This window comes from Argentina anserina, chromosome 6 (assembly GCF_933775445.1).
Source record: "Argentina anserina chromosome 6, drPotAnse1.1, whole genome shotgun sequence".
Classification (NCBI taxonomy): Eukaryota; Viridiplantae; Streptophyta; class Magnoliopsida; order Rosales; family Rosaceae; genus Argentina; species Argentina anserina.
In genome coordinates, this window is record NC_065877.1 from 5912676 (window position 1) to 5935938 (window position 23263).

The 23263-nt window shown below is 38.7% G+C and overlaps 3 protein-coding genes across 4 annotated transcripts; all 3 read right to left on the minus strand.

Moving 5' to 3' along the window:
* Positions 1-104: 104 nt before the first annotated feature.
* On the minus strand, positions 105-9627 carry LOC126798167 (uncharacterized). Its single transcript, XM_050525029.1, has 27 exons — positions 9288-9627; positions 9038-9197; positions 8856-8948; positions 8684-8789; positions 8423-8591; positions 7937-8111; positions 7719-7847; positions 7046-7603; positions 6335-6943; positions 6008-6076; positions 5268-5384; positions 4898-5143; positions 4722-4769; positions 4503-4640; positions 4249-4410; positions 4068-4130; positions 3874-3981; positions 3698-3781; positions 3566-3613; positions 2277-2351; positions 2038-2133; positions 1874-1954; positions 1713-1784; positions 1303-1347; positions 1142-1225; positions 587-690; positions 105-499 (listed from the first exon to the last, which is right to left on the minus strand). The coding sequence occupies exons 1-27, from the start codon at positions 9509-9511 to the stop codon at positions 364-366; spliced, it is 3999 nt and encodes a 1332-aa protein (XP_050380986.1). The 5' UTR covers positions 9512-9627; the 3' UTR covers positions 105-363.
* Positions 9628-11011: 1384 nt separating this feature from the next.
* On the minus strand, positions 11012-12219 carry LOC126798218 (probable pyridoxal 5'-phosphate synthase subunit PDX1). The gene has a single exon (XM_050525110.1). The coding sequence runs from the start codon at positions 12143-12145 to the stop codon at positions 11210-11212; it is 936 nt and encodes a 311-aa protein (XP_050381067.1). The 5' UTR covers positions 12146-12219; the 3' UTR covers positions 11012-11209.
* A 6256-nt stretch (positions 12220-18475) lies between these two features.
* On the minus strand, positions 18476-22420 carry LOC126798710 (E3 ubiquitin-protein ligase APD2). Of its 2 annotated transcripts, XM_050525751.1 has the most exons (11): positions 22308-22420; positions 21924-22147; positions 21733-21839; positions 21511-21636; positions 21326-21416; positions 20760-20834; positions 20597-20679; positions 20056-20202; positions 19871-19937; positions 19419-19767; positions 18476-18796 (listed from the first exon to the last, which is right to left on the minus strand). In XM_050525751.1, exons 3-11 carry the CDS (start codon positions 21832-21834, stop codon positions 18721-18723), a joined length of 1116 nt encoding a protein of 371 aa, XP_050381708.1. In that variant the 5' UTR covers positions 21835-21839; positions 21924-22147; positions 22308-22420; the 3' UTR covers positions 18476-18720. The 2 variants fall into 2 exon arrangements, with proteins under 2 accessions (XP_050381708.1, XP_050381707.1); XM_050525750.1 differs by lacking the exon at positions 22308-22420 and having other exon boundaries at positions 21924-22271.
* Between the last annotated feature and the right edge of the window lie 843 nt (positions 22421-23263).

A 23263-nucleotide genomic window follows, 5' to 3' on the forward strand; every position in this document is an offset into this window, starting at 1 on the left:
CCTGTTGATTTTGCTGGCCAGTTGGCTTTGGTATGTAACAACTAGTTCATTCAATAAAATTGTCGTTTCTAAAAAAAAGTTCATCTGGAGTTGTATTAGATACTGTACAATATCAATTCCACTATTCATACAGTAAATGTTACATAAATGCTTACTGGCCATGGTAAATCTATGACATATTCTGTCAATATTTCCTTATAAAAATTCACTCTTTCAGAATTGCATCAGTTCTCCATCGGTTGCTCGAAAACATGTCTGCCTGCCCATCAGCATTTCAATAGACTTATTTGGATTAATTAGGAGCTTGAAATTCTGCAGCGGCCCTCTGGTAAATTATCCACGTTAAAGTTGACAACAACCATTTCAACAAGCACTAGACAATTCTTCTTTTGATTTCTCAGTGACTGCCTCCTTGTCTAAGTTGCTTGCATCTCCGGTGTTTGCCTGACTTGTTTGTGCCGGAGAATCTGAAACAATCCCCAAAACTACCAATACAGACCTGACAAAAGCAAATATCCAAATCAACTTCCACAATTAGTTACTGGGCCATCCCTACCAAGAGATCTTTTATGTCAAAATGACTCACCTCGGAAGTGAAGATCGGATGTCTGGTTGGCTAGCATGGGCGACCAGAGGTACTTTCAGAGCAGGTGTTTTCTTCAATGCATTTTCTAGCTGTGCTGGAGGTAGCTGCAAAACCATATTGACAACACTGGAACTCATGAGGATGTGAAAAACAGTAGAAAAATAATGAAAAGATAGGTGTAGAAATGGGAATTGCTTAATAAGGATGAGGATTTACTTAACTCAGCTACAGAAGTTGTAAATAGAGAAAAAGAAAAGGAATAAACGGATTGGAGATTAAAAACAGAAAAAAAGGTGAGCAACGAAAGGAATATAATTTCCGATCTTGTTTCATTATCTGGCACCTCAATCAAAATAACAAATCTTCCAACCCTGTTATGGTAAGGGCAATTTACATCATCATGACCAAAATAACAACCTAATTATGAGGAGATGATTTATCAAACGGAACTTAAATTCCACGTTCAACTTTTATGAATATAAACTGAATAAATTTTTGGATGTATGCTGCAATTTAAGCCTGTCACAGAACTATAGTAACACAACAAGTATGAACCTGAAGCAACACGCCAAATGACTGAGGTTTTGTCAAAAATGCGCACTTCAAGAATCCCACCCACAAATTTTTATATTTCCATATCTGCAACGGTTTATAATCACATTAATAAAACATAAAATAGAAATGGCAAGCAATAAGCTTAATATACTGAAAGCTACCTGTTTGCTCACAAGTCGAGAGAGGATCTCCATTATAAAATCCACCTACAATAATCACCGGTAAAGCAAATCAACAATCAGTAACTTGATATGAAGAACGCCCACATTATTCAGCAGACACAGATATGAAGAGCTGGGATCGAATGTCACTTTTACGGTTCTTTCTTTGTTAGGTATACTTTGGTCCAATTTAACTTTGACAAATTTGACAGTCATAATTACCCAAAAGCCCAATCAGGATAATGGAAATTTCAGTGCAAAATAGAAACTGAAAATATACTCTTTCAGATTTGTGGACACAGCACAACTGTCTGATATTTAAAAAACAAAAGCACCATATGCTCTGTTCTATGATTATCTGATCCACTCTAGCTTATGTGTATTCATTGTCTCCGTTAAGCTGATCTTACCAGTGCAGGAAAAGCATTAATGGTTTGCAAGACTGTACGCATGAACAGATAAGGAAGTGGAATCTGCTCAACCTGCAAGTAGGAAGCCTCTTTCTCATTAGCATATGCTCGAAAGAGGTGATAATTATAAATTTATAAGCAAAGTTCACTACGATACAGACCAATTGATTCAGAACTTTAGCAAGAACTTGTTGGTTGAATATCTGTTTTTGATCAATACATGCACTGCATGCATCTGTTACCTGCTTATACAAGAAATTTATTCAGTTACTTAATATTGTCCCTCAGAACGACTTCCAACCAAGAAAGTGGACAGATGACTTGCCTTCTTTAATGGAATTCCATCTCTCTCAGGATCAATCCCATGGATAGCAATCAAGACTTCAGATGGAGCGAGCAGAGGACCAGAATGGGATGATCCCTGTGCGAGGACAAAGTAGGATCATGAATAGAATACCAGATACTACACCAACATATTTTTTTAGCCTTTTAATGAATTAATGAGTTAAAACAGATGCATTGTGAACACTTGGATTGCCAAGAAATTGATAAAGGAAACATTACCTGTACTATGCGAGTTAGTACTGCTTGGAACTTATCCAGGGGAAGATTCACAAGTTGGGGAAAGATAAACATAACCTAACAAATACAGAAGGATTAAGCTTTTTACCTTAAAAAAAAGGTTGCAAACTGAAAATCTAAATAAAAGTAAAGCATCAACAGAAGTATAAATTCAGGAATACAAGATAGACGATTTGATGCGAAAACAGCCGATGCAATTACGGCACTTTGATGCAGAACACTAGCTGCTTGATAACCAGCACACTCAAGTTTAGGGGTTAAACACTCACAGGTCTCAGGAATTGGGATTCAGTTCCAGGTTTCTCACCCTTATTTAGGCTTCACACCCTAGACTAGGCTTCACACCCAGAATATTTTTTTGAAGGAATCACTCCCAGGTTTCTCACATTAATATAGGCTTCTGGCCTATTCCATCACAGGACAACTTAGAAAATCTGATCATTCTCATTCAACACAACATCCCCCAGCTATTCGGCTGTTACATATATTTATACTATAACTGACATTAACTTGCATTATACTCTTCTTAAGGACTCTAAAATTTATGAAACTGAACCATAAAAAATCTCATAAAAGAAAAATTTTAACTCCTAAACTCATACAGCAATTTAGAAAGACACAACTTAGAGACCTGAAAGGACACAGGTGAGAGACTTCTAGAATCAGCGTCAGCTTTCCCTCCAAAAAAATAATAAGGCCCTATAGAAAGGGAATGATTAGGTGCCATCTCTTTCGCTCATCAACCTTAAGAGGTTTGGCTGTGATGTCCCCATCACACTTCTATGGTTTATTTGGAGGAGGAGAAGTTAAGTTCACAAGGAGAAACAGCACATAGGCATCAAAAATTCAGATCAATTGAAAGATAATAACTACCAATTATAATAAGTTTCTGAAATTGTTTAGCATTCTTGATTGGGCGACTTCTAGGAAATTATTGTTTTACGTTTAGTACATAAAGAAAAATAAACAAAATTAAAATATTCAGAACCAACTAAGTTGTTAGTAACCAACAAAAGAGAATCAATGAGGTTATTGAGACTATACAAATGGCTCATTATTCAGCATGGGTTTATACTACTGTAATTCATTCTAAAAGTCCATAGTCAACAAAAACAAAAAAGTGTTGATGATGAATTGTTTAGATAGATGGCAGAAATTTATAGCTCAGTCACAAACAGGAAGTTGATGTAAAGACATGTGCAACACATAAGACCAACATACACACAGATCACATAGTAGACCCAATAGGAGATGAGAGAATGGGAAAGAACCTCATCCTTTGGTATAAAGGGTAATATCGGAACGAGAATTTCTATATCCTGTAATAATTTAGAACCAAAACCATATATTAGTTTATAGCTTCGAATCTTTTAGCAGGAAGCACGGGAAACTGTTCAGCTTACCTTCAGTTTTGAATCGTATAACTTCCTAATGGTAAGTATCAGCTCTTGAGAGGGAACTGCCCCATCTGTTAGTATATGCAAAACCTGCACCAATTAACCAAAGGGCAGTTGGGATTAAGAGGTGCCATTTATCATTAGGTTGCTTGGGTAAAACCATAATGGCAACAATAAAAAACCTGCATCAGGAGATTCTCGCTTCCAGCCGGAGGGTCTGAAATAATATCAAGAAGAGCTCGTGACGGGCCCATTGTACGCACTAGTTTTGGAATATCATCATTAACTGCCTGCATTGCACCAAACAACTGATAAGAAGAAACACCACATGGGCCAGTACTTTCAAGCACAATTCTCCATATCTACATCAACATACCTGCTTAACCGCCTTTGGTGCATTTCCATAAACAGCAAATATTTGCCGAAAAAGAGAATGCTTCTGAAATCAGACACAACTTGTGTTAACTTCGAATTAATAAAATTTGTGTTTTTTTTGGGGTGGGTGGGTGAAGCTCCTAAATGAACATGAAGAAACAATGTCCCAGACAAAAACAAACCTTTGTACACAGAGCAAAATACAATGACAAACACCTCTTTGCCTCACCAACTGAAAGAGATGACACACTTGGAGAATTGCATGACTGATGGGTGTCAGAGGCGATATCTTGGTTGCCACTCACTGCTGGAGGTTCATTTGGAAGTTTCTCTGATTCAGAATCCTGTGATAAAAGAAAGTTAGATATTAACAGTGGAAATCAAGTTAAGTTAATACTACAGTGAAAACCCACATCAGCATTGCATAGATAAGAACCTTTTGGGAATCAACTTTTGATCCATCAGAATCTGTTCTTTCAATTGCATCATCAGTTTTCACAGTAAGCAACATTTCAATTGCAAAATCTTCTATTTGCTTAGCAATGGCTGACAATGGATAAAGCTTGTTTGCAACCTGTTGGATGGAAACCCCAGGAAAAAAAAATTAGAACTAAAAAAACAAATTGACCACTAATGCTAAGTTGCGAGCATATACCAGACGTCTAGCCTTCTCACGCACTTCCTCCAGATGATGAACTGCACTCTTTAAGTGGACCATGAGAAACAGAGTCAGGTGAACAACCATAAGAATAACAGTACCTTAGGCATGCACAAAATGGTATACACTGAAAATTCACACACAAGAACAATTTATGGACAAACAGAACAAACCTGTAAAGCAATTTTTAAGCAGCCATCTCGAAAAGGAGGCCTATGCATAATTAGGCTCCACACAGTACTGAGACCTTGAGTCACCCGATCACCAGCTTGTATTTCCTTACCAGTTTTGTCGCAATTTTCAGGTGAACACATGCACTCCAATAACTTCAAAACAGAATTTGGTAAGGAGGGAACTTCACCAAGCAATCTACTAAACGATTTATCTGATGGTGGTAAGGAATCTCTAAGAGTCTCTACCTGCAGTGACATAAGCATAGTTGGGCAAAAAAGAAAATCTTCAACTAAAAAAAGGAACATATCTTATACTGGAGCAGCATTAAACCATTAACGAACTAGATTACATATAGAGAAGAGAACATACCACAGTTAAAAGGAACATTTCGTAAACAGAAGTAGCGGTTGCAGAAGAAAAGAAATCGTGTTCCACTTCGGCCTCTCCAAATAACCTGTATAGCACACGCAACGTCAACTCGTGTCCCTGAAGAGATACAATGATTACTGTTAGCCAGTGTTGCCAAAGAAACAAACAAACAGGAAATTTACCATATTTGTGAGACAACACAAGAACACATAAGATAAACAGCCATCATTTCATTGCTTTTGTGAAAGGACTATCATCATTTTCATTAATAATTCTATAGACAGGTAAAGATAAGTGTGCAGTTGTCCTCAAGCTATACACCAAATATAGTCCCAGAGATCTTTTATACACTGACAACATCCTTTAGTTTGCACAATGTCAGCACCGAACAGAAAGAATTAAAAAACGGTACTTCATAACATATAAATTAGCTGTTAAGCATGTAGGTCAGAAGAAATAACAAACGAGAACTACTTTCTCAGTATTGTAAAGTAGTTAATAAAAATAAAAATAACAATAATAATATAAATAAATAAAACCTGTAATGAAAATACCCACAGAGCAACTATAAGCAATGCTCACCGATATACTCAACCAATCTGTCCAGAAGACCAAAACTTACTTCTCATCATATAAACGACAAGTGCAGTCTAAAGGTATCAAATGAGCCAACAAGATCATAAAAAAAAAATAGTGACATAGTATTTGAAACAAGTACGAACAATTATTAATTAACTTGCCTCATGATTTGTATAATCTGCAAGGATGTGCTCTTGCAGCAGCTTCCAGGGGTCTAACTCCAAAGGGAACTACAACAAAAAGAAAATCACAGTTAAAGAACACAGCTTCCAGAAGATTCTCATGGACATTACTACAATATTATACTGTTAGCCCTCAGTAAGAAGATAATTAATACTGTCCCTTCCCCAAGTGCAGCAAATGCAAATGAAGAAGAAAGGTTTAACTAGTTAAATAAATAAAAAATACAACTTAGCAGTCAAATAACAAACCAATTCCCTACCAAGAAGGGGAAACCAATACCCTCTCTAAAAAGCTAGATTTATTACCACAACTCCTAAATGTACAAGGAGAGAGCATCGAATTTGAGAACCCCCAGAATCATTAATCTGTTTATATGCCTCAATTATGCGGGTAAAAGCCAATTTTTGTAAACGATCATTCTCTTCATCAGAAAGAATCACAACTGGCGCCGACATCTTGGGCAGGACAAGATGATGGGACAACCCAACTGATGTTGCTGTTGAAGATATCAGGCTGTTGACATCTGCAACAGCTCCTCTTGGGCTAAGCTCCTCAGACTTATCTGCTGACAGTGATGGAGGTACATTGAGTAGTGGCTGCTGACTCAAACTGCTCACCTGCTCTAGACTGGCATCCTCAACATCCATGAAGGTCGATGAGGATGCGACCACAGGTTCTGATAAACCACTATTACAAGCAGAAGAATCGAGCCCAGGTATCTCATTCTCAAGACCGTCTATGTCATCGAGATCAGACGGAAGAGACGGACATTCATTCTCCATCTCAGGTGAAAACACATTAGGTGAAGCTGGTAAAGTAGTTGGCAACATAGCAGTTTCAGCTTCATAATCCATGTCAGTACATGCAACAATACTATCACCTACTGCTACCTGCTCTTCCTCTGGTTCAGATTTCTGAAATTATCAGAAACAGTGCCTCAATTATACACCTTTTTTCATATAACTTCAGCAGGAAAAAAAGAGAAGGGAGAGATAGAGACCAAATGAAAAAAGTACCACTATATTATCAGGCACCAACTGGTTAGCATCTAGAAGTGTAGCTATTGGAGGGAAAGTACTTGTAAGAGAGAGCACATTGGCAATAAACGATTGGGGATATTTGACCCGAGAATCACCACCGGCGATACCCATGTTTATCATAGATACATCCTCTCCTTCAGCGCCAGGAATATTGGGAGGAAGGTTGCACATATTAGCCATCACTACCTCAGCTAGCATGTCAGGAGAGAAGCTCGAGATAAGAACCTCTAAAGAACCAACCGCTTTTTCACCCTGAGCAACCAATGCGCCAAACATATCAAGAAGTTGCTGGACAGGTCCACTATCACCACTACCTCTGGAAGTGGCTGTTCCACTTGAAGGAATGTCATCTTGAGACACGGACATCCTATCTATATCTTTGGCCGATTCTTCTGAAACACTAGGTGTTGTTTTGATACGCTTTCCAGAGGCGTCTTCACCCTCAGCAAGTTCACTACTGTCTGGTGTTCCCAGTCGTTTTCTCCCAAAGTTACTTTGGACGACAGTAGATATTCTAATTGTGGGCTCCTCTTCCTGCAAAACATACATACTTAAAGAGACCAAACATACAAGAATGCCAATAAAGTTGATCAACTTTACATGTGCAGATCTCTGGCAATAGATAAGGTAGAGGGGTGATGACAAGTACCTTAATAATTCGAGAATTGTTCTGATCCTCCTCCACACTTCCATTAATATTGCAGACTGGATAAATGGCCTGCTCTACCAAGCCTCCAGTTTTCATCTTGGACAATGCCCCAACTAAACGATCTCGCCACTACAACGAGAATGCTTAATTAATATGAATCCTTTAAAATCCAGTGGACATTTAACAATAGTTTTGTGGTATGGAATTGAACAACATACCGGGGCAGCCCCCTGGTGAGTACATTTTAAGCAGGTAATGAAGGCATTTTTTAAGGCATAGTGTGCTCCTGAGACACGTATCCCATTAATGACAGCAGATGAGGGATCAAACCCAAGTAATACAGGCAAAATGCGACCATAAAAGGCAGGCCTATTCTTCGCAATTGCTGAAAGACTGTCCAGAAGCATTATATAGATTAAAAAATAATTAAAAGAAGCAACAACTTTAGATAGAAAATACAAAATGTAACAATTATGCAATTAAAAGAAAAAATATTCACATATTATCGAATAATTGGAGCACTTCCTAGAACTCGTTTTTCTTTCTTTTTGAACCTCTCTCTATGGAAGTGGTTTATAATATTTCACACCATCACAGCTTCACTAGTTTGCATAACATAGTCATGTAATTGCTTCAATGAGAGCATGCATGATCCCAAACTTTTAAAGAAAGAAAAAACATATGAGCAAAGAAAGCTGAAGTACCCATTGATGAGCACAACGATGACCAAGTTACCAAGTGACTTCACAGTTGGGAACCTTAGTTGATCAAGCAATAAGCCCAAACTTTGACTAGCCTCAATTGACAAATCTCCAACATTGAGTAGGGGATGACCACCCCGAAGCCAAGATATATTAAATTCCACCGAGTGTCCTAAAATGAAAACAAACATCCTTTCTAAGCCAAAAACCAAGTCACTTACTTACTGAACCAGAATGCAGAACAAATATGTAATATCGGATTACCTTCATGAGCCGGGGGCTCTTGGGAGCCATTAGGATCAGGAGTGTAAAGAAGAACAACTGCTTGGACAAACTTCAGCGCCAGCAACCTTACTCCGCCGCTTCCTGGCTGATAACCACAATAGTATCATGCACTATACCGCAATGAGAAGTCATCATCACGATCATTACATACCTTAAAAGCTATCGAGAATATCTCGTCCTTCAACCTTAACATCCAGGACCACGCCGACTCAAGCAAACTGTCCAACTCACTAGAATGCAGACCCTGCAAACAATAACAATGACACGTTTTCAAATCACTCAACATAATTTGAGCAACTTGGGCGGCGAAATCGAAGACTCTTAACTAGTTACCTGAAGTGCAACCTTCTCTAGAACACAGCGGAACAAATCACTACCACTAGAAATGGCCTGGCGAGCCACAGCCGGTGTGTCATCACTCAACGCATTAATCAACGACGTCACAATCTCCGGCACAAAATCGACGTGCACCAATCCGATCTCGCCGAGCATTCTACACTCGAATTCGCAAACCAATTCATAGATTGAACGAAATTAAACGCGGGAAAAGTAGAAGAGCTAGGGTTTTGGAGGAGAAGCTCACTCGGTGGCGAATTTCCGGACGGGGCTGAAGCGGTCGGACTGAAGCTCGAAGAGGCGAGGGAGGAGCTCCGAGATGAAGGCGGGGTCTCGGCGGAGCAAATCTCGCTTGAGTTGGGTGAGGCGGTCGAGCTTGGAGGGAATGTCGACAGCGACGACGGCGGAGTCCATGAGGCGGGTGAGGCGTTCGTTGGAATTGGCGGTGGACATCATCATCACGCCCACCATTGGAGAGGCGAAACCCTAATTTTTGGTCAGAATAGGTTCATGAAATTTAAGCGCGCATCGATTTATTGGGGGCTTTGGTTTCCAGAAGAATTTAAGCGTCTGGGGTGTCAAGTACAAGAGCAGAAAGTTGTGCATCTTCTCTTATATACGTGTCGATTCTACATTTCTACTACCTGAATTACTATTTTTATTTTTTACGCTGTACTTAAGGCTGGAGAACATATCAAAGAGGACTCGGCTGGCTCTTCCTCGCGGGTGCGCTACGTGCCTAGCAGATTGTCTCAACGGTTTATGTGGATTAGGACTCCATCGTAAAGTCTAGGTTCAACTTTCAAGTGATGAGTTTAGTGCGTATTAGGCGATTGATGAAATGACTCATATTTGGAACGAACTGAAACTCACTACTGCAGTTTTTCCAGCTTCATGGAACATGTAGTTTCTGAATACAAGGAATGTGATGAAATATATATGCCATTGAAACATTACTCATGTCGAAAAGTCATTGGCTCTTCCAATTCTTAACTTCCTTGTTTAGGTTTTTGTGAGTTTTGGAAAGTCAGTTCCCTAAATATGAAGTTGGAAAGTGTAGATAATGACTACACGAAACAGAATCAAGTACTTCTTGGCTACCAGGTTTTGATGTTGAGGGCGGCGGGGTGCTCCAGACCATCCATATTTGGTCTTAATGTGTCATAATAGAACCTATATTGCGTAAATAACTTCTGTTGAAATGTGATTTCCTGATCTCAGGATGGGTCGCATGTGTTCTATGGGGTCATCATATAGTGTCAGCCACATCAAAGGACCCATATATAAAAGTCCAAACTCCACTGCTAAGATAGAAACCAGCCTGTGATATGCTTCACCAGAATTCTGAACCCCAGAAATTGAAAACAGTGGATGCAAAAGAAAGCCGGTGGAATTGATTTTTTGTTCTCAGGTCCCTTTCCCATGTGTAGTGGGAAACTGTGGTTCTAGGTGATTATGTGAGTGCAATTTGCAGAGTGATTCTTGAAATCAACTTGCTGCACAGCAGGTTTGATATCCAAAAATTCACAGAACGATGCGTAGTGCAAAACAAGGACACATTACTAAGCAGGTTCACATAATAGGTAAAGAAACAGAACTCCATTTTCTGAACAACAAAAAATCGTCCAACTCGATGGAGTGAGGATGGGGTCACCCCTGTAGATTTAATGTGGTCTAAGTACCTCAAAAAAGAAACCAAATGATTATGATAATATATGTCCGGGTCAGCTAACTTGCAACCCTATAATCCATTTCCGTCCACCTCAAGAAATCTAACATCTTAAACCCCAAGAGCAACAGTATTGTGTGGCTTTCCTTCACAGCACTATATATGATAAGAACAAACGAAGAAGATTGAAGCAATTTGCAGGCTAAAACAAAACCACCTTTCAGAATAACCCAATTTTACCAAGTGGAACAACCTTGCTGCTCAGCTAGTTTCGACTAATATCAGAAATAATCAGATAGATAAAGAAACAGAGCTTCATATTATTAGCAACACATTCAAGAGCTACATGGAAGAACCATAAATTCCATTTTTTTTTACATGTAAAACTAGTAAAACCCCATCACCAACTTCTAGAACATGATCATCATCAACTGTAATACTACGAGCAAAATGTAAAAAAGAAATTAAAACTTCACCAGTGAACAAACACAGTTCACTACTTATTCGGAACGATTCGCATACCTCTCCACCTTGGGGTCGTTCAAGTTGAGCCCAACCATAGCCTCACCCAACCCGCAGCTGACGTCAGCGAGTATATTCGGGTCATTGTAATGGGTCACAGCCTGCACAATCGCCCTGCCCCGCTTCACCGGGTCGCCGCTCTTGAACACGCCCGACCCGACGAAAACCCCATCCATCCCCAGCTGCATCATCAGCGCCGCGTCGGCCGGCGTCGCCACTCCCCCGGCGGCGAAGTGCACCACCGGGAGCCTCCCCAGCTGCTTCGTCTGCATCACCAAGTCGTACGGCGCCGCGATCTTCTTGGCGAAGGTGAAGACCTCGTCGTCGTCCATGTTCCTCAAAACCCTAATGTCGCCCATCACCGACCGGACGTGCCTGACGGCCTCGATGACGTTCCCGGTGCCGGCCTCACCCTTGGTCCGGATCATCGCCGCGCCCTCCCGGATCCGCCGCAGCGCCTCGCCGAGGTTGCGGCAGCCGCAGACGAAGGGAATCTGGAAGTTGTGCTTGTTGATGTGGTTGTCCTCGTCGGCGAGGGTGAGGACCTCACTCTCGTCGACGTAGTCGACCCCGATGGCCTCGAGAATCTGGGCCTCGACGAAGTGGCCGATTCGGGCCTTGGCCATCACGGGGATAGTGACGGCCTGCTTAATCTCCTTGATGAGCTGCGGGTCCGACATCCGGGCCACGCCACCCTGCGCCCGGATGTCAGCCGGGACCCGCTCCAGCGCCATCACCGCGCAGGCTCCCGCCTCCTCGGCGATGCGGGCCTGCTCCGCGTTCACGACGTCCATGATGACTCCGCCGCGGAGCATCTGGGCCAGGCCGACCTTGACGGCGAACGCCGACTTGTTGGTGCCGCTCTCGGTGAGGGCGCCGTTGCCGTAAACCGCGACGACTCCGGAACCGGCCATGGTGTTAGTGTAGAGTGAAATTGAGGGAGAGATTTGAAGGTGGTGGTGATGAGGTTGTGAAAATGGTGGCGAGGGTTTTGGGAGGGGAGGATGGGGTTTATATAGGGAGGTGTTTGAATGGTTCTAAAATAAGGAGAGGAGGATACGACGTGACGTCAGGTGAAACGGTGCAGGGAGGATCGGACGGTAGTGAGAGCGGGGGTGGAGAGTAGGTAAGGTGGGGGAGCGGGCAGGGGAGATGGTTTGACTACTAGCCACGCAATTTAATGTGCCGTGGAGTTTTGCTACGTGGGGAATAGGGATTCCAGACGTTGGTGATAGAAATCAGAAAGTGGAAGACTGTCTGACTGTGTAGGACTGTGTACCTCCAAATCTCGAATCCAAAACAATTTCGTTTTTTCCGGTTTTTAAATAGTAATTTTTATATAGTAATTATATTTCTATTTAGAAATAGAAATTTATTTTCTTTCGCACATAAATGATATTTCAAGATAAATTCATCAAAAGAAAGGGTGCATTAGTATAACGAGCAAGGCATGACTTAAGTTGTTTCCTAATCCCATGGATTCATAATTGTAGGACTGTATTTTCATGTTGTATTTTTGGTAAGTTTAATGCATTATGTAAAAATTGATCTGTAATGTTTGCTTCGAAAGTGCTTACAATCGATTGTTGCATTCACTAAGCGAGTATTACAAATCATGTATCCATCATTTTAGAAGCAACTTCTTGTTGTAAATTTCCATTGAAAAGCCTAGAATTGTTGTTAGAGGCGGATAATATTCTATTTGTTGGTTATGTGCCTTGTTTTTCAGATATATCTTCTTCTGATGGAGTGACTACAAAAAAGTTGCAATAGTCACATTTATATGTGGCTAGTATGTGGGTATTACACATGTGGCCATTGTAAAAAATACCACAAATTTCATGCAAATGTGACAATTAAATTATTTTAATAATTAAATTGCCACATTTGTATGAAATTTATGATTTTTTTTTTGCAATGGCCACACTATTAAAGACCACATATCTATATTTTTGTGACTTTTGCATTTGTGGCTTTTACCCATATTTTTTGTAGTGTGAAAGACTTCAAGAGTTGATGTATGCATCGTTCACGTGGACGGTGGGCTATAGTTCCCATGCGAATTTAATTTTAGCGAGGCATGGTTAAAATCTCAAGGAGTTAAAGTTATAGGCGAAGAGTCATGCCTCAAGCTTTGGACACATCTTCTTGGTTGAGATCCAGTTGCCTTTGAGCGTTACTGTGCTTGTGGCAAGGTACAACCAAATTTGTAGTTGAATACTACGGCAGTGGGACGGTGGGATCATGTGCTTGGTTGGTTGTGACATGATGAATTACTTAGGCCTCATTTGGTTCACAGAAAAGGAAGTAATTCCTTAGTATTTCTCATGGGAAGGGAAATGAGATTTCCCCAATATTTTACATTGTGGTGTTTGGTAACACAAAGAAAATCATCAAAAAAAGTTATTAAATTGTGTAGTAAAATAATGTATTGTGAGTAATAAATACAATGAAAAAAAAAATGAAAAAGTGATTCCATTGGATTTCGGATGGTCCAAGATGGAAGGATTTTCCTCCTTTTTTTCCCTTCTATTAGGAAACTAATTCCTTCCATGCATCCCAAACGCAGGAATAGAACAATTTTCATTTCCCATGGCTATTTTCTTGTGAGTAAAATTTGTTAAATTTTTCAGTTTTCTTGTCACGATCATGGGTACATTACACTGTAAATCAATTTAGGATTATTCGAGCTATTAAAATTACTAATTCACAAAAAACATATTAGCCTATATTATAGTTCATGTTGCACATTGATGCGAGAACCGTGGACACGATAGTAGGGGCTCTGTCAAGCGTTGAAAGTCATGTGGGATAAGCTAAAATCTACTAGTAAATTACGGCAAAGTCGTAAGAAATATAGAGAAATTCTCTAATAATAAGGTTTTGTATTGATATGAAAGATCATTGTAATACATAGAATGATGATGCTTATATAGGCATCAAAACCTAAATAAAATCAAAAACCTAATTGAATACAAAGTCTTAAGAATCCAAATTAAAAGAAAACAAGATAGAAGAATCATAAAACGAAATAATACTATTCTAAATAAAATCAAAACTCAAATCTAATAATTAAGCCGATATATTCTTGACATATTATGGCATCAAATCTCGTCCTACATCAGACTCCTCCACTTGAAAAAAAAACTCAACCTCGAGTTCATCTTGATTGCAGCTTGATGATTGGAATAAAACTTGATTAGCCATCGTCTTGAGAAAACCAATGCTCCATCTTTTTTTTTCTTTTGATAGGATTGATGAGGTTAACCAAGGGAAAATTCCCTTGACATGTTCCTCGTCAGTTTTGAATTGATGAGATTAACCAAGGGCGAAAATCCCTTGATATATTTCTCGTCAATTTGGATAGATATTTTACGACCAGAGTCATAGAGATTGGCTGGGTGAGCTACTCCCATGGACCATCGTCTGTTACAAAGCGACGAACCCACTCTGATACCAAATGATGCGGGAAGTGTAACAACTAGAAAAAAATATAAATATATATATAGTATATAAAAACCTATATTGTTGTGTTATATATAAGGCTATATATAATTATTTGACTGAAATCTTTGAAGTCTTGGGTTGTATCTATGCTTGAGTGTTAATAGAAGAGAATCCCAAATTTTGAGCCAAAACCCATAACCCGACCCAAACCCAGTTCAGCCAAAAAACAAGTATGAAAAGAAAGTGTCGCAGTAACAACGATCAAAACACCAACCTTCTTTTCAAAAACTCAAAACTAGGTATCCTCTGTTCATCATGTTCTTCCATTCCCCCCCCCCCTTTTTCAGATTCTCCTTCACCTAAAACTCAGCCATCAACCTTGATTAAGCCACTAATTTCTATCCAAAAACTTGGGGAAGCATGAGGTGTCAAATGGGTGGAGAGCAAGCTTTCCAGCGGATGACTCCTTAAAGCTATTGTACATAATTGGAACCCTAGAAGTATGAAGATGGCAGGTTTAGAACCTTAATGGCTAATGTTTCAGGTGAATAATTCATATAAGTTTCATTGATTCATTTCTTAAGCTCCAAGTTTTATCCTTTTTCAAGTACTATAAATAGGGGTGTGTTTCTATGTTTTTAAGATATGATTCTCAGAGGTTTAACTCGGATAGAGAGCATTGGAAGAGAATAGATATTGTATTTTGTTTTATAATTGTTGGGCTAAGTTGAGATTTTGATGTTCTTAATTTTCTACAATTATAATTTGATATCTTTGTTTAGATGCTAGATTGGAATTAATTTTGTAAAGTTAGAATTGGATTTGTTTTATAAATTATGTGTTGGTCAAGTTTTTTGTTAGATCTCCAAAATTTTAATTCTTTAGAACATGTGAAGACTGATTCTGTACTTGGAATTCGAAATTCCATAACTAATTATAGAAAACTTATTTGCAGGCGTTTCCAACTCTGAAATTTTCTTTAGGATGTCTAGTTTAATTGTTATGAAGACACCTACATGATTTTCCTAGTCTAAATGGTTCGTTTTTAGCCAAACAGTTTTCTTATACAGATACTCGTTATAAATTCCTGAAACTGTATTTAAATTTTGAAAATTCATAATTTATTCTCGAAACATTGTTTTAAAGTGATTCTAAGTCTTAGAGTTTTGTTAGAGTGTTAGATACAAGTGTTTAGAAGAATTTGAGGTCAAAGTTCTATTAGTTTGGTACAGGCTTCGGTGTGTTTGTATTAAGGTCAGAAAACTAAAATATTGGTTATGTGTTGTTTAAAAACCAACTTTTGGGGAAACAAAGGTTGTGCTTGTTTGTTAAACTTTGTATCAGTGTATTTGTTTAATTATATGACATTGATTCTATGGTTTTACCCTTTTATTAGGAGCTTGAGACCTGAGGTGGAAATCATTAAAGGTAGGAGGACATTGAGGATCCTCTATGATTGTATATATATGTTGTTTGGTTTTCTTGTCTGAGTTGGTTACTTTTGCTGCTGGTTTCTGATTCTATTGTTGATTTGATTATGTGTGCTACTGATATTACTACGTAATGAATTATAGGAATGGATGGTGTTATGGTTAAGGCACTTGGGTAGAGAAGTTAGGATCAAACATTTGTGTAGTTGAGTTCATAACCTCAGTAGGTACCATATCACATGTATGCCCAGGATAATGCGCAAAGTAGTATAGTGTATGTGAAGAGTAATTTAGGATTGGTGAAAGGGGAATTGGCAAGATGACTAGCAAAAGTGTTTTATGGGAATGATGAGGGAATAGTTCATGTAAAAGAAAACTCTAAGTCACCCTAGTGGTAAAGTACACGATATGGAACATGTAGACTTAGTTTTTTACATGAACTATGTGAAGGAGGAAAAGTTGCATTAATATGTTTGTCATGGTTGAAAATTAATTTGAAGAGATTTGCCTCCTACTGAGCTTTATATGCTCGCCCCTTTTTAATATTTTACAGGTGAGGAGCAAGTTGTTTGAAGTTATTGTTCAAGAGTGTTTTGTTGTGTTAAGCGTTGTTTGCTCTTTAGTTTCCTATAATAAAAATAGGTCTTGATGAGTCTATCCTTGTAATATGTTTGAACTTTGAATAATAAAGTGTTTACTTTCAGTTGGTGTCATTTGAGTTTATTTTTTTCAACTTTTTTTCATATTCTGTTGTGAAAATTCATTACATGTATAAAGTATGAGCTTCACCTAAAAAAACAATTTTTACCACAAATTGAGGTGTGACAAAAAGTGTGGACTCGATAGTAGGGGTTTCGTCAAGCGTCAAGCCATGAGGGATAAGTAAGAAATATAGAGAAACTCTCTAATAATAAGGTATGTATTGATATGAAAGATCATTGTAATAAATAGAATGATGATGTTTATATAGGCATAATCAAAAACCTAATTGAATACAAAATCTTAAGAATCCAAATTAAAAAGAAACAACTAACTCTAAATGGAAGAATTTTAAAATGAAAATAATATTTAGAATATTCTAAATAAAATCAAAACTCAAATATAATAATTAAATTGATATATTCTAAACACATTCTGACATCAAATCTCGTCCTCCATCACACATGACCCTTTCTAAGGGCCTTCAGCTTTGTTATTAATCAATCCCACATTAAAAAAGAAAGATCATGTGAAAGATTGCTCATTTCCTTACCAAAATGTATGTGATCATGTTGTTCAAAGTTCAAACCTCAAAGTATCTTTTGACCGCACTAGACCAAGTGGCAACAACAACCACTTTTACTGTGCGAATTACCCCAATGCGTGTTCAATTTCCCTTTCTCATTCCTCATTATTTATAAATTAAATGTCTTGTTTGCCAAGAAAGAGAAAGAGACAGTAGCAAATCCTTGTTCCACTTTCGTCTTTAATCTCATCGATGCGTAAGTTATTCCAAGGTGTAATAATATATTAATTCCTTGACGCAGAATATAAATTCATCTTAGATATTTAGTCACGGGGCCACTGGATTTTTCTGTTTGTTAGAGACTTGGACTGCCCTCCGTCACTTTGCCTATGGCTGCGAGCCAATGACACATCGCCATTTGTCTACAAAAATCTAATGTCTCGGGACTGTTAGCTGTTAGTTGCAGACATTGAATCAAATCTTCAATTCAAATTTCCCTTCCTCTGATCCAAGCAAATGACCTCAATCTCGACTAGGCAGTTGAAAGTTGAAACAACTATGGCTACTGAAACGGATGGTCCGACTGCTGATTGGAAAACAAACCATGAACCTAGGCTCGTAATGTTCTGCTGTATAGAAGACTACTAACCAGACGCACACTTTGGGCTCCTTCAACAACACTCGGACAATCTTCTCGTGTTCCAGAGTATATGAATTTTTTCGTATATTCATGACATTTAAGACGAACTACATTACTAAAAAAGAACTCATAACGTGTAGATCGTAAGATAAGATGTGCACGTTTCACTCCACTAAATTTACTGTCAATATGCATGCATACTCATACAGATCAGGATAAAACCCGCGTGTCTATGACCATGCCTATAGAAAGATTAATCCTTCCTCTTACAAGGCCTATTGTGCTTAATTTGAGATTGAGGAACAAGGAAACTCATAACAGCTTTAGTGTTGCCAGGCGAAAAACACTGAAAACAACGTCAAAGAGTTTAATGTGCATGGCTAAATTCATCTCTGCTGTCTGCCCTCTTAAACAGTGGATAAGGAAAAAAAAAAATTTACATTCAACATCAACACGTAAACTGGAATAGAAAATCAAATAACTCAGCCCCAACCTATTAGGTGGGAATGAAAAGAATAGATGACCTCTTTAAATTGATTATCCTATTGGGCGTATTACGAATTTATATACCAGGAAATGATGTTACATTGTTACATAAAGGGAAAGCCGCTGAAAAACCACAAGGCAAAGCAATTCACCCTCAGAAACTACCCAGATTACCAGACACAATTAGCTTAATTTCTATTGAAAGGGAGTAACATAATGGCTCATACCAGGCTTACAAGTTACAACAAGGTGTTTACTACTTTATACTGTAAAAATCTTCCTCACCTTCTTTATGTTCCTCCGACAAATGGGACAAGTAGCAGCAGCTTCCGCTATCCTGTAAAAGTTGAAAAGAAAAATTGATCATTAGCGTGGATTCTGTCTGGTTGCCAATAACTGCAAATCAAATAACAAGAGAATAATGAGGTTGACTTGAAAATGATAAGACACATATCTTTTGCATAAGATCAACAGTTTTGACAGGATTGGAAAGCCGTAACAGACTAGATTTCTTATTTGCCTTCAAATTACAGTTTCAAAGGTTTGAATCGTACTAAGTGCCTAAGCCAAATGTATTCAAATCAGCCTTTATAATATAAATCAAAGAATATCAGCATATAGGTTGGGAATTGAAAGAAACTTGGAATCGGTAAGCAAGGCTGTTGCAAATTCGACAAAATGAATGCACAAACCACATCAAACCACATATGGGTATCTAATTTCTAAAAACAAGACTCAAAGTTGCCCCGAGTTCTCTTTGATAAGCAGCCTCTAACTTGCCTATATTAAGGGCTCTTGCTAATCCGCTCGTGCTAAATATTTACCTCTTCATGATATATGAAACACCGCCTACTAGAATTTCTCAAAGCTTGTTCAAAATGGAACTCAGTGTGTACTAATGGGCAACTGGCCTCATCAATTGTACTAATAAGTATGTCGAAACAGCATAAAAGAAATACCTTGTCGCACAGTCAAAACAAGCAGCACAGTGCCCACATGGGAGGAAAAAGCAGTCCCTAGGAGCATCAAAGCAAATTGCACAAAGTCTACGAGTATTGTTACTTTCACCATCTCTTAGTGATTTTCCATCAAGAGAACCCGCTGCCATAAGGTCTTCAAGATCCCCCTCATCGTTCGAGGCCGAATCATAAGAGGAACCCCAACTTGATTGATCATCATCTTTGTATGAAAGCAATGGGGCTCTTTCCGGTCTGAACTCCTCATGCTGAACTCTTGTTCCATCTTCATTGTTACAGCGAAACTTGCTCAGGAAATGGAAGGCCAATAACATCAGTATAGTCATCGCCCCTGCAGATCAGAAATTTAGATACAGTAGGAAGACTAACATATGAAGGTTCAAATATGACAAATATACATATGCATACATAAAACTAGAGGAGAATGAGCCTACCTATACCAATAATATATGTGGCCCATCTTGGTCCATATGAGAGTTTGACATACCGGTTGTCTATATTCTGGGGAGACCAAAACACATATAAGAGCAACTTGTAAGTACCTACTGAATAACAATTTTTTTTCCTGATCACATCTTCTTTTTGATAGTCAACTAAATTATAGCCTCACAGCCCTAACCTGCTCTGGACCAGGAGAGGTGAGCAAACCAACATTTCCATTAGGAAACAAAATTTTCAAACTGCAGGATGTATCTGTGAAGGTACACTTGTAATAAGCTTCGCTTGTGTCATACAACAAAGCATCCACTGTGAAGTTAAATTGCACCTGTTCAATGTTAAGTAAGAAAGAGTCTAAATAAGTGAAATTACACCAACACAATTCGTACAGTGAAAATGACAGATATTAGCACTACTAAAAGGGAGGAAACACGAATCCTTATGTGAAATACTAGGGGCCCTTAAATCCTCCTGAAATTTTAAGCTCATTACATATAGAAATAATTAATACATTGATCTGCAATCTTACTCCCCAACCTGTACTAAGCTTATCTTCACTAGTCTGAACATTCCTGAAGTGGCAGTCACAAGTAAATTACTTATTTCAACGACCATGCATAATTCCCAAAAAATATTATTTAGATGAGCACTAACCTTACAAAATTATGTATGGAAAGAATAAATGCATTTTAATTCAGGTTATAATCATTTTAAACAATTACCTCCACATCCTCGTAGTTCATGTTACCCACAGAAATATAGTAACTATAAGATGTTGATATGTCCTGCTGGATCTTGCCACTTCCTGTAATAAGCAGTCACCAACATCAGTTTAGTACTAGTAACTTCCAAGGATAAAAAAGTTTAGTTGCCCTACAGTCTCACCATGAACGAGGTTCCATGACAATGTAGTATTAGGATATGTTGGTTCTTCAAGCCACTGAGCAAGGCCTTCTTTACCTGCAATTTGATAGCTTCAGAATGCTATTGTAGTTCTAATGTGGTTCAATGCACTTAGAAATTAGATAAAACGAAAGCATGAAAGACTGCAGAGAGGAACTTCCATTATATGCAAAGAAATGAAACAAAAGGATGATGAAATGCAGAAAAATGCGGCATTAGGAATCTATTATGATGCAGTTCATGGTTCCTTAAAAGACTTGCTATGTACAAAATGGCACTTATAATTTATGGGTATAATGACTATAATCCATCATTTTGAGTACAGGAACTGAGGTACTCAGGAACTGAGGACATGACTGCAAAGGCAGCCATCACCACACAAAACAGGTGTATGCCATTTCCCTTAATGCCTCTATTAATTTCATGTAAAACTAGAGACAATAAATGTCGATTCCTACAATACTAAATATGCAGTATAGCATGGATATTTCTCAAGTTCAAAATAAGCTACACCTTTAAACCAGAAAATTGAAGCTTTCGGTATGTACCTTGAGCAATGATTAGAAATATAGACGTGCTAGAGGAAATGTTGTACGATATAGTTATTTGAGACCCCTTATTTAGATAATATATCCACTCCTGGAAAACAAGAAAACAGTAAATCAGCAACTCAAAATCTACAACAACTAGAGATTCATATACTTAAACAACAGAGCACAGAAAGCAAACTCACCTTATGAGAATCGGCTGGAACAGCGGCCCTGTGTACCTCTGACCAAGTCGTCTCAGTATTGAGTGGTGGAGTATCATAAAAACCATATAGAACAAGCCCAGGACTCGATATATTCAGCTCCTCCACCTAGTCAAAACCAACCAATCAACCAAAACAACCACACAGCACTAAAAAAAATGCAGCAGTAAAATCGAAAACCGGTAGAGTTAGTTAAATAACTACCTTAATAGACTGCACAAATATGGGGTTAGGTTGCAGAAGAATCGAAGTATTAGGGCCAAGCTCTAACGTCTCAGACCCGTACACTCCCAAAATCAAAGTCATCGACACTGCAACATCCAATTAGCATAAAAATCACTAAGAATTCACCATGGTAGAATTTTCCGAAAATGTAAATAGAAATCAGTACTAACCAAAGAACCAAAAGGTGAGGAGGACGATGATGCCGGACCACGTGTCATCCCGAATCACAGAGGCGGTCTCGTCGAATCCGGATAAGCCTACTCTGTAATCGTTGACTTCCGGCTCCGGATGCCGGAAATCGTGGTGGTGGCGGTACCGGTTGTGATCATCCTCCTCGTCGCGGACCTGCGAGGTGCTCGACGACGAAGCCACTGCGTCGGAGGTGGAAGCGTCCCTATGGATCACGGCGTCAGTAGAAGAAAACGGAGAGGAGGAGGAGGAGGAAGAAGAAGACGAAGTGTGAGGGACTTCCATTTTTTTGGGGAAAAAAGTTTGAATGAAAAATTGAGAGTTTGAGGAACCCTAACCCTAGAGTAGGGATGGAAGTAACGCACCTGTGAGAGTCTCGGGACGAAGGTCCATGGAGAAGAAGGCGGGTGAGTAACCGATCACGACTTCACCAACAAGTCTTCCGAGCGTGAATGGTAGTTGACAAGAGGGACGGTTTCTTTTTTATCCAGCTGTGCCTTTTACGGAAAAATCGAAACTTAACTACTTCGATGGTTCTGTTAATTCTACTTCTATCGTTGCCGGATTTTTATACAGTGTCACGTGATATAATCATTTAACTATATTACATCATTATATAATTAATATATATACGGCGAAAATGATAAAAGTTTATTTACATATAAATAATTAATCAGAAACAAACAAAGTAAAATATAAATAAATAATATTAAGAGATACGCCACGTGAGATATGTGGCTGATAATATAATAATTTCTCATGTGTTGTTTATAATGCAAAAATGTTTCCCCTTGTTAATGTGCTTGAAGCTAAGTGTGTTGCGTGTTCCTTAAACTACCATATCCTTGAAGTTGATCATCAAGTGTGTTGCGTGTTCCTGCCCTGTGTCTTGGGAGATTAAGTCCCTCGTTCGTGACATTGGTAAGCTTACTACTTCTCTCCGTAAGGTCTCTTTCGAGCATATATATAGAGAAGCTAATTTCATTGTTGATGTTATTGGCTATATATGGATCAATCTTTGCCTGAGGCATCTATTTGGAACAACTCTATTTCCGACTTCCATGGCGTTGATGCTTGATTGTTCTGCACTTCTGTTGTTGGCCACATTATAGGCACAATTTTGTAATTTTCTTTTCTCCTAAACTAAAAAGTACGCATATTTTTTACTATATGTCATCTTCTTTTTTTCTACCACCTGACTTTTCTATTGAATCTCTTATTATAGTTTTTGTTAACACCACCCCTTGAATGGGGTGATCTCCCGCTTAATCTCCTCCTACTCCGGTCGTCGGACCAGTGGCCGGAGACCTGGAAGACCTAA